Below are 10,796 nucleotides of genomic sequence, written 5' to 3' on the forward strand. Positions count from 1 at the left end.
TTGTTTGCTAGCGATAGGCTACTTGACGACAGCATTAGCTAACCAGTGTTCCCCAACTTTTTGGGTGTTTCGTGGCCCGGGGGTTGGGTCAGGCAAAATTGCAGTAGCTTCCCTGATCATTTTACAAACATAAGTGAAGAGAATCTGGACTAAAAGGCCTAGACTTATGGTTGTGTGCTGAATCTATGAATCAAACTATCACCTGGAAACATAATTAACTGGTCCATAGCTGTGAAACTGGACATGAGTTCTTGATTCTATGGAGATTAACAGTAATCCAGAAATTTACAAATTTGTCCTGGTACATCGCGTAAATGTTGTCCCAGGGACATCGCGTAAATGTTGTCCCTGGGACATTGTGTAGAAGTTGCCCCTGGGACATCGTGTAGATGTTGTCCCTGGGACATCGTGTAAATGTTGTCCCTGGGACATCGTGTAATTGTTGTCCCTGGGACATCGTGTAGATGTTGTCCCTGGGACATCGTGTAAATGTTGTCCCTGGGACATCGTGTAAATGTTGTCCCTGGGACATCGTGTAGATGTTGTCCCTGGGACATCGTGTAAATATTGTCCCTGGGACATCGCGTAAATGTTGTCCCTGGGATATCGCGTAGATGTTGTCCCTGGGACATCGTGTAAATATTGTCCCTGGGACATCGTGTAGATGTTGTCCCTGGGACATCGCGTAAATGTTGTCCCTGGGATATCGCGTAGATGTTGTCCCTGGGACATCGTGTAGATGTTGTCCCTGGGACATCGTGTGATAGCTTGTAAATAATGGAATGAAAATTATTGATTGTTATTAACTTGTGAAAAAGAAGTGTAACAAATCCACATGTTATGTTCTTACACCCTTACAGAAACTGTGACTCCTTCACAATGTCAGGTAAATGTCAACTCATGTTGAATAATCAACCAATCAAGCCTTTTATTATCACATGCAATGTTACACGTACAACTGCAATGAAAATTTCACCCCCTTCTGACCATACATATATTGCTTAAACATCACATTGGGAAGACAGGTCGGAAACAGTTAGGAAGGTCAGAAAACAATTTAATTAATAGATGAGGGGAGAGGAGGAGAAAAAAGAACTACAACCAGACAAAGCTCCTAGAAGACTGAAATGGATGATGGTTGCAGCATGCAAAAAGAAAATGATATCTGTTGACTACAGCATATGCTTTCTCACAGATTACCTTGTGGGAGTAGCTGGACCAAACTCTATTGGTATTTCAAGTTTGAAATCCCTGTTTGACCAGACTAACATTTCAGATGAGGTACCTCTTGACATAAAAATCCTTTTATGTTGTCATAAAACTAATGTTAAATTCTGCTTTAAATACACTTTATTGTACAATTTACTTAATGAATCGTATTCCTTAGTTCTGTTTTTATTTATATGTATTTATTTATTTGTTTTATAAGGTAATAGATGGCCTAATCTATTTGCAGTGTGAGGTATGTTGAAAAGCTTGTTTGATCATAATGACATAGCATGTTTACGTTTTTTGTAATGTATTTGAAAACATAGGTGTATTTATGTTATTTTTATAGAATTTCCCTCACATTTATCCAATACCAAGCCAAATTACTGGAAAAATTTTGGATGGGTCCACAAGAGCACAAAGTGCATACTTTTTGAAGGTATGACTTGGACTGTGGTAACTATGTTCTTATCACAAAGGGTTTATAAGTTGCCACTATAAACAAACAGCATTTTCCAAAATTGAAGCCTTGTCAGAAGAACCTGAAAAATACCTTTCTGAAACCTTTTCTGTGTAAAGACTTGTTCAAAAGCAATGCACACAGATTAAAACATTTCTGTCTTGGCCAACTGATAAAGAACACCAAAAATTTAGTGGTGCGTGTTGAGTCTGTGGTCTTGATTTGTTTTGTACACACTATAGAAATTAATTAATGTAAACCAAACAAACAAACATTTCTTTGTTAATCTAATTCTTTTTGTTCTTTTTTTTTTTTTTTTTTCTTCGTCAATTATTAGTTTGCCCAATCTCTCATTGACGGTAAAACACAAGTGGAGGAGTACAACACTGAAATCACAAAGCTCAGGTCCCGACTTTGCCACTACTTATTTTCCTCAATAGGTAAAGATAAAATTAGCTGCCTTCTTTTTCTCTAACATTGGAAAATGTAACTTGTACTTAAACAAATTATATTTTGCAGATCGAACTAGGAAGTGCAGTCAGTGCTGGTGTGTGATTGCAGCCAAAGACCGGGTACACTATGACATGTCCTTAGCCATATAGATTGTTTATTTAATGGACTTTGTTCATTTGTTTTTTGTTTGTTTATTTCTTCTTCTTTTTTTTTTTTTAATTCACAGGTGCAGTGCCAGAAATGTGGTGCATACAAGCACATGCGTTGTTCAAAGTCTGTTTGTGGCATCTGTATCTTCTGTGAGAGTAAGTCACAATATAACTAAACAATGTCCAAAAATGTTTAAAGTGAATTTTTTTTTCGTAATTTTGCCTTTGCACACCAGGACTGTGTAATTAAAGTGGACGTTTCAAGATCCAGTTTTTACACAAAACTATTTTAGACATAACTGTGTCGTATTGTGGGGATTTCTCTTCACAATTAAATTGATATAGTGCTGTTTATATCATTCTTCTTTATGTAACAGCACAGTGCAGCACAGCAGAGGGAAAGGAGTTGTGCAGCATAGTGGGTGGCTATACAGGAGGAGCAATAGAAGTAGCCAGTGAAGAATGTCATCAGGGAAAGCATCAGGCAGCGAATGACAAAGGAAAAGTTCCTAAGGGAGAGAACATCTGCAGCAAATCGACAAGTAACAGTGAGATAGGAAGACTGACAGTCAGAGATGAAGGTACACAGACTGAAGACAACGAAAAAGAAACAGAAGTATACGGCACAAGTCTGAGTACAGATAATGCTGCTGCTGATGATGTTGACAGGATCGATGCAGATACAGAATTCCAAACTGATTCAGAAGGAACTAGTACAGTTTACAGAGTGCATGGTCGCTTATCTGTACCAAGCTCAAAAAAGAAAACCTACACAATAACAGAAGACGAGATCAAGCGCAGAATCAACGCAGAGAACATGTCAGTTCATGTTTTCAGAGGTTTGATTGGGGTAGGTATACATTTCGTGATTTTGATGTCACCTGAAATAAATCCGGGTTACTCGTATCAATGAAGTGACAATGTGGCTGGAAATTGTGCATTTGCTGCAACATATACACAATTACACCATGTAAACAAAAGCATTTAACTTTGTGCGCGTGTGTGTGTCTCTCTCTGCTCTTTTGGTGTTTGCACTTTTTCTTTTTTAGGGCCGTAAAGCCAAACTGCCCGCAATGATTCTTGACAGGCCTAAGAAGGCCAAAACTAAAGTAACAGTGTTTAGTGTTCTGAGTGAAGAGGAGGCTGGGGAGCTAGCCCTCGGGTTTGCCGGAAGATTGGCCTGCGATGTCACAACAGACATGGTCTGTAAAGGCATCGACCATTCAAGTGCTGATATGACAAAGTAAGTTAGTAAAACAATATGAAAGTTGTATCTTTTTTGGTATTATTTGTCATTTCCCCGTATTTGGGTTATTGGTGTAACATTGTTAATCTTACTTTCTAATAACAGACAGACTCTTCTCAAAATCCAACACAATCTTAAACATGAGCTGACTGATTCCTCAACCTTCAGTTTGCTGACACACACCTTTGGCCCCGCTGCACTGGATTCTGTCATTTCATTCCTGTGTGAAAAACTTGATCTTGTCTCTTAAATAATGAAACCTTTTGTGACTTTTGTTTGTTCTGTAAATCAGAATCTTGAAAATTGTTCATTGTTGTTCTAAGTTTGTGTTAACTATTTGGCAAAAATGATTGGTTCCTAATCCAAACAGCATAATGACTGTTCTAACACATCTTAAAAATGCTACAAAGAAAGAAAATTATCACATATGTTTCAATATGAATGTAATTGTGTCACACTCGGTTTGTAGTAACTTTCCTGTTTTATTTTGAGTTTTGGTATGTTTACACTGTTATTTTTATTTCCCGTGTGTTCGTCTTCCCTTATTAGTTTTACTGTATTTAATTAGTCTGATTTAATAACTTATAATTATTTACTTTCCAGTGTTTAGATATGCTCCTCGTTTGGATTATTGTTTGTTTGAGTTCTGCCTGTCTTTTCTATTAAAGATTTGGACTTTTGGACTATTAGTGGACCTCGTAGGTTTTTATTCTGTTCAATTGGTAATTGACTGGGTTTAATTTAGTGGCCTGGAAAACAGGCCGGAGGGGTCTGGTCATTTTAACCCCCTAAGACCCGAAATCTTCCATGGCATGCATTTTTAATTTCTCTTTGATATTTGGGCCGATTGGAACCCGATGAATGTAAAAAGAAAGAATTACCAGGTTTTGTTTTTTTTACCTAATTTTTGTTTCTGAGAAAAATGAGAGCCACATATGAGGACATTAATTTGAAATTTCGATAGAACAGTTGCAGTATAATGTCCTCATAACTGTATATCAGGCACTTGTTGATCAAGATTTAGTATTTTGGTCTAAATAACCCAAAATGTGATGTCCACATGTGTGGACGCCAGGCTGGAGTAAAGTGTTAGAGCTATTTATACCTATGTAAACTTTTATACACTGGTTTTTACCTGTCTTGTTTCAGAAAGGTTTAAAAGGGTAATGTCCACAGTTTATTTGTTTATTTATTTGTTTGAATTCAACATATTTTATTAAAGTAATTGAGCTTGAACACAGAAAAAACTGAATCAAATAATCATAAAATCAAATCACTTGCATATACTGAAGTCTAATCTACTCTGAGCTAATGCCGGTTTCCAACACTAATGATCGGGTGAAGGAGAGAGATGAGGGTGTGCACGGCCACTGGTGCTCTTATCCCTGTTCTTTGTGATACAATCCAACAGGAAAGCAGTCAAACCCTTGGACATTAGCCAAGTTAACGTTCACAAATATATACACACAGAGGAACTCTGAGCCCCAATGTCAGCATTAGCACAAACATGCCACTTCATACCAAATCTCAGTGTGAGGTCAGGTGTTAGTCTCATTCCATTATTCTGGCTATATTTTCTTACTCATTACTATTAAACTTATACTTAAGACTAACTATTAACAAAATCACACCCCAATAACTCTGTTATTACACTTTGTATTTAATCATAAAAAGGCTGGATGTTGAAACCTTTTACTTCTATTTTGTATGAGCCAGGATTCTCAACAGCTGATACTCTATGTCCAAAAAGTGACAGGTATCGTTTTATGGAGCAAAAAACTTAAGAGCGCATATTTTATAAATAATACCAACAATTACAAATGCAGACCTTTAATAGTAATAAGTAATCCTTTATTTATAATGCATAGCAATATAAAAATAGTAACATATGAAAATATTACAATGGGCACAGATGAATTTGTATCAAAAACAGCAACCAAGCCAAAGTAATGAATAACACACATAAATAACAACTGCTTGAGAGACCAAACAATTTCTTTTCAACTGTTCCTTGGCAGAAAGTTAAGACAGCTATTCAGCTTTAGGTTTCAATAAACAGAAGTAATGGATGCAGTCCCTTTGAAATGTCACACAAAAGTCTACTTGTGCATATACTTAGCTTTAACTCTTCTCTTTTTTGTTTTGTATTCCAAAAGGTTTTCATTTTCTCCAGAGGATGTCTCTCTTTCAGTGGTTATCGACTGTTCACATTCATTTTCACAGACTGTTGGAATGTCGATGCTGGCCGAACGTTTCTTGCTAGAATACAATGGCCTAATTTTGCGTGCATTCTCTGTCGTCTTTATTTCGTACTGGCATATACTTTTGCCTACTTGTTTTGTTTTTAAGACATTTGTATGCAGTTCATCTATCATTGGAGTAATACCCTCTGGAATGAATGCCCACTGTTTAACTGTGTCTAAAACAGCATTTAGTTTTCCAACTGCATCTTCTGTGCATTTTTTGTCTGTGCTTTCAACTACAGGAGTGTCATTCAAAGTTGATAGAGGACTTTTCAGAGAGTTTTTCATTTTTTTAAAATGGCTACAAGCCACCTTCAGGCAAGCACATGTGTTATAGTGAGAGAACGTACAACAAGTGCACTGAAGTGTTTCAGCCGATGCAAAAAAACACAGATTTCCAAACAAACTTGGCATTTTTATCACTTTCAAGTCCTCACAGTGTACAAAGTAATGCCTTTCTTTCACTGCAATTCTTGCCAAGGTAGAAATGTCTGTTTCCATGTTTGGATAGATGTCATTGTCAGCCTCTGCTAATTTTGCAAGTAACACTAGATGCTTGCAAAGAAGTCCTCGTAAGCCATATGTACAGTTGCAGTAGGACTCAACAGGGCAGACGTCATACACCATGTCTTCTCTTGACTCAGATGGGACTTGATATGCATTAACTCCATGGCTGTTCTTGACTGTAATTTTAAGAGCCCAACCACTTTCCATCAGTCTTGAAGCAGAGTCTGAAACTTGAGACAAGGGGTCAGCAAACCTGTTTTTCATGCGGCCCACATCTTGCAGGGTTTTTATGACTGAGAAGTAGTCGTCGGCCTTCCCTAGGAGCACTTCAATCAGATCATCCAGACGCCTATTCTTGTAGCCAGATAAAAACTGGTATTTCAGGCGGTGGAAAAATCTGAAAAACAGTTATTTGAAATGATTAGTAACTGTAATTGAAGGAATTTAAAGTTTTAATCAAGACTGTATTATTTTTTTAAAAATTGGAATACCTATTGCACACGTCTTTTATAAAGGAATGCTCTGTGCCGGTTTAGCTGATTTAGGCAAATCCACCTACTCTGTTTTTTGTTGTGATAACATAAAAAACGCTGCTAGAATTTAAAGGATTTGCCTAAAACCTGTTCTGGCAATGACATGACGAACCTACTCAGTTTAGCCTCTTGGATTAAAGCATAATATCTTTTTTTCAGCAATACAATTGAATGAGGTCAAAATAATAAATCATACCTTTCAATCACATTGTTTGTTTCAGAACGAGCGTGACTGAAGCGACGGCCGTAGTCACACCACATGTGGCCAATGCCTTCCCAGTGCTTCTGAAAATACTGGCACACCAAAGGGTATTGCTTAAATGTCTGGCAGAACTCTGCTGATGTGGCTTTAAAGTCGTCCTCCTAAGAGAATTGGATGCAACAGAATATATTTCAATCCATTTAACAGACCTATTGAAATCTTTAATATTATGTATTGAAGCCCTTTTCCTTTTATTGAATAACATTAAGAATTTTAAGTTATTAATAATATGTCGTGTTTTTGTATTAAGAAGCAATTATTTCTTCCCTTACAATGGCTAAGAAGGAACACTAAACCTATAAGCATATTTGGTTTCAGCATCTGTCTGTGAAAGAATCCCACTCACAAGTTCTACTGCACAGTGGGTGACACAATGATGGTCTGCACAGCTTAAGTACTTGTTTTGATAAGCAAGATAAGAAGCCAGTTTTAGAAATTGTTTCAAAAATCTATTTTGTATCTCTCTGTAACTTTTTTTAGCAACTGAAAGTTATTATGCTCTTAGTGTAATCAAGAAATCAAAATGTGAAATAGACAAATTACACTTACAGATGTGCAAGCTTTCAGCTTACAAAAGAAAGAAATGATTTCATTTCTCTTTTGGGTGTTAGAAAGCCCATGGACCCCGGACTCTGATTTTGAAAGCCATCGATTAACAGCCTGTGAATGTAAGAGAAAAAAAGTTAATCTGGAGAGAGAGACAGAGGAGCAGCTGTACAAAAAGCATAAAAGAAAGCTGACGTCCAAAAATAACTTTGTCACTCACTGGACAAGAGGACCTGTGCATTACAGAAATCAACCAGGCAAACATATTTTTAAATGTCAAAAAGAGCTTTGGGAAGCAGCCACCAGAAGATGAGTGCACTGTGGTCTTAAATGGATGGACATAGTCACTCAACATTTTATCCCTTTATATTCATTAACCTGAGTAGGTGAATATCACAATGAGGCAAATCATGACAACAGGACCCTGTTGTAAAAATGTGTTTCAGGTGCATCTTAGACAACGTGAAAAGAAAACAATGTGGTTTACCTGCAAGACATGGTACCAGCATAGAAGGATAGCTGACTCTGGAAAAACCTTCTGCAAAGCATTTATTTCCGCAAAGTCTTTGTCAACCATAAATGCTCTACAGAAAAAAAGAAAACACTAAATGAGATTAAACAGTATGAAAATGTTTTTGCTATCTCAAAGCACCACTTCAATGCCAAATTAAACATTTCAACTCACAAGTAGATATATAAAATACTGCATACAGCCTATAGGAATAACTTTAACAACTGGAAAGGAAAGTTTTTTGCAGCCCATGCTGCAGCTATAGCATTAGATTCTGGCATGTTATAACTTTTTGGAAAAGGAATTATTTCAAAATCAATAGCTGTCAATGTATTATTTACCTCGGGGAAGTTGGGAAATGCTCACAAACTATTCCAAGAACAGTTTCCAGGGTTTTCTGACTTTCGTTGCTGACAATAGCATAGGCCACAGGGACTCCATGCCCATGATCATCTCTTACAACAAGTGTGAATAAGGGAAATGAATACTGGTTAACGCAGTGCGTGGTGTCAACAAATACTAACTGTTTTGCATAGTTCTCCATGTTTGATTTCATTACAGGTGTCTGCAAAACAATCATTAGTTCTTGGTCAGATGTGTATGGTTGATAGAAGAGAACATGTTCTTGATGTTTTCCATTAAGTAAGGTATGTACACTTTGACTGTCTCCACAGTTAAAGTGCTTCTTCCTCATCATGCAGGTTCTAACACTGTCAATGTCACGTGGTGTGACAAAATGCTCTCTGTTGTGAAGATCTCTGTGTCCATGTTCTTTGGCCCATTTATGACATTCGGTTAGTATGATGGCTGGCTTAGTTCCAAGGGAAAGCAGTTCCTCAATCTTCCTCCTCAAATCACTGGAAATATTGTTGAAATGTGCGTCTTTTGGGTCCGAAGGATCATGCCCATCATGCTTATCATATGTACGCTGCACGATGACTGTGTGGTCTTTCCAACATTTGAGTACTTTAAATGAAACATAGGCCTTACAGCCCACTGCTCTGTAGCTGTTTCGACTTTTTTTCCCAGCTCTGATGCAGTTGAATTTGTAATAGTCTCTTTTCCTGTCTTTACCTGAGGCAACATTTATAATGTCCATGAAGGGTTAATGAGTTCAATTTTTCTAACACAACACTGAATGGGTCCTCCTGGCATTGTGACACATGCACACAAAGTTGTGTGTCTTTTCCAGTTCTTTTTTTTTCGTCATTCAGAACACTTCTTCTAATTATGTCGTCCATTTCTGGTGGAAAAATAACGAAGGTTTAATTAGTCAATATTCATTAATTCATTTTAACTTGTTGTGGGGTTTTTTGCAATACAATGTAAATATTAAATATAATATTAAAAAAAAATATATATATAAAATAATATAAAACAAACAGGGGCTAAAAGAAGCTAAACTTTCATATGGTATGTCTCTGGCAACTTTAACACGATGTCCCAGGGACAACATCTACACGATGTCCCAGGGACAACATTTACGCGATGTCCCAGGGACAACATTTACGCGATGTCCCAGGGACAACATTTACGCGATGTCCCAGGGACAACATTTACGCGATGTCCCAGGGACAACATCTACGCGATGTCCCTGGGACAAATTTGTAAATTTCTGGATTACTGTTAATCTCCATAGAATCAAGAACTCATGTCCAGTTTCACAGCTATGGACCAGTTAATTATGTTTCCAGGTGATAGTTTGATTCATAGATTCAGCACACAACCATAAGTCTAGGCCTTTTAGTCCAGATTCTCTTCACTTATGTTTGTAAAATGATCAGGGAAGCTACTGCAATTTTGCCTGACCCAACCCCCGGGCCACGAAACACCCAAAAAGTTGGGGAACGCTGGTCTAGAGAACACTGGTTAGCTAATGATGTCGTCAAGTAGCCTATCGCTAGCAAACAAACAGCAAGCCAAGTGAGGAACATATGTATAATGCTTACCGTTTATTAAAGGAAAGTATCCTAAATTGACTTCAAATTCGGCGGACAGGCGGCGGTTTTTCGCTTCTTCACTTGTATTTCGAAATAATCGAAGGCGGGTATTTCGAAGTCGCAAAGGAATGACGTCACAAGAAGGTGATTGGTCACTTGCAATGTTGAACCTGGAACAACATTAATTATGATGTGGGAACAATGCTGACACGAGGAAATCAGATCGTCCCTGGTGTTGCACCGTTTTTGGTTTTTTGCAGCTTTTGCACACCTGCACTTTATTATGTAGTCCTGTGTTTATTGTCTGTTATACGTAGCACCATGGTCTTGGAGGACCGTTGTCCTGTTTCACTGTGTACTGCACATGGTTGGAATGACAATAAAGCCACTTGCCCTGACCGGACGACGGTACACTGTGGTCATCTAAGGATGAACACTGTCAGTAACAATACTCAGACTGTGGTGTTGAAGTCATTCTCAGTTGGTACTAAGGCACTTTTCCCATATTTGTAGGTCTGCATGGACAAATCTTCAAAACTAGAAACTGATTGCAATATGGATCAGTAAAACCACAGTGGAGGGACTCGTTTTTCATCTCATCAAACACGTTTTGCTGTCACACACATTGACCCTGTGTTAACTTACACGTGACAAAAACAAAAATACAAACTGAAAATAAACTGGTCTGGTTTCAGATGAGAGTGGCCTTAGTTCAACGTAAAATCATCATCAGAGGC

General features: G+C 37.7%; 2 protein-coding genes across 10 annotated transcripts in view; one reads left to right on the top strand and one right to left on the bottom strand.

Moving 5' to 3' along the window:
- clcn2a (chloride channel, voltage-sensitive 2a) overlaps window positions 1-4,206 on the top strand; it is a 73,199-nt gene extending 68,993 nt beyond the window's left edge. For 5 of the 9 annotated variants that reach the window (XM_085439929.1, XM_085439922.1, XM_085439931.1 and 2 more), the window contains 6 exons: window positions 861-1,281; window positions 1,430-1,462; window positions 1,559-2,109; window positions 2,189-2,241; window positions 2,349-3,514; window positions 3,623-4,206. The gene's annotated coding sequence lies outside the window, so the exon portion shown is untranslated. The remainder of the gene's footprint in view (window positions 1-860; window positions 1,282-1,429; window positions 1,463-1,558; window positions 2,110-2,188; window positions 2,242-2,348; window positions 3,515-3,622) is intronic. The other 4 variants (XM_085439927.1, XM_085439923.1, XM_085439926.1 and 1 more) reach the window with 4 other exon arrangements.
- Window positions 4,207-5,342: 1,136 nt separating this feature from the next.
- On the bottom strand, window positions 5,343-10,226 carry LOC146687716 (uncharacterized). The gene is made up of 6 exons (XM_085439938.1): window positions 10,069-10,226; window positions 8,461-9,362; window positions 8,096-8,192; window positions 7,612-7,722; window positions 6,997-7,163; window positions 5,343-6,664 (listed from the first exon to the last, which is right to left on the bottom strand). The coding sequence occupies exons 2-6, from the start codon at window positions 9,216-9,218 to the stop codon at window positions 5,617-5,619; spliced, it is 2,181 nt and encodes a 726-aa protein (XP_085296064.1). The 5' UTR covers window positions 9,219-9,362; window positions 10,069-10,226; the 3' UTR covers window positions 5,343-5,616.
- Window positions 10,227-10,796: the final 570 nt, after the last annotated feature.

The sequence above is a fragment of the Copadichromis virginalis genome, linkage group LG18 (assembly GCF_057382275.1).
Source record: "Copadichromis virginalis isolate Kocher_CV1m ecotype Utaka linkage group LG18, C_Virginalis_male_GT1.1, whole genome shotgun sequence".
NCBI lineage: Eukaryota > Metazoa > Chordata > Actinopteri > Cichliformes > Cichlidae > Copadichromis > Copadichromis virginalis.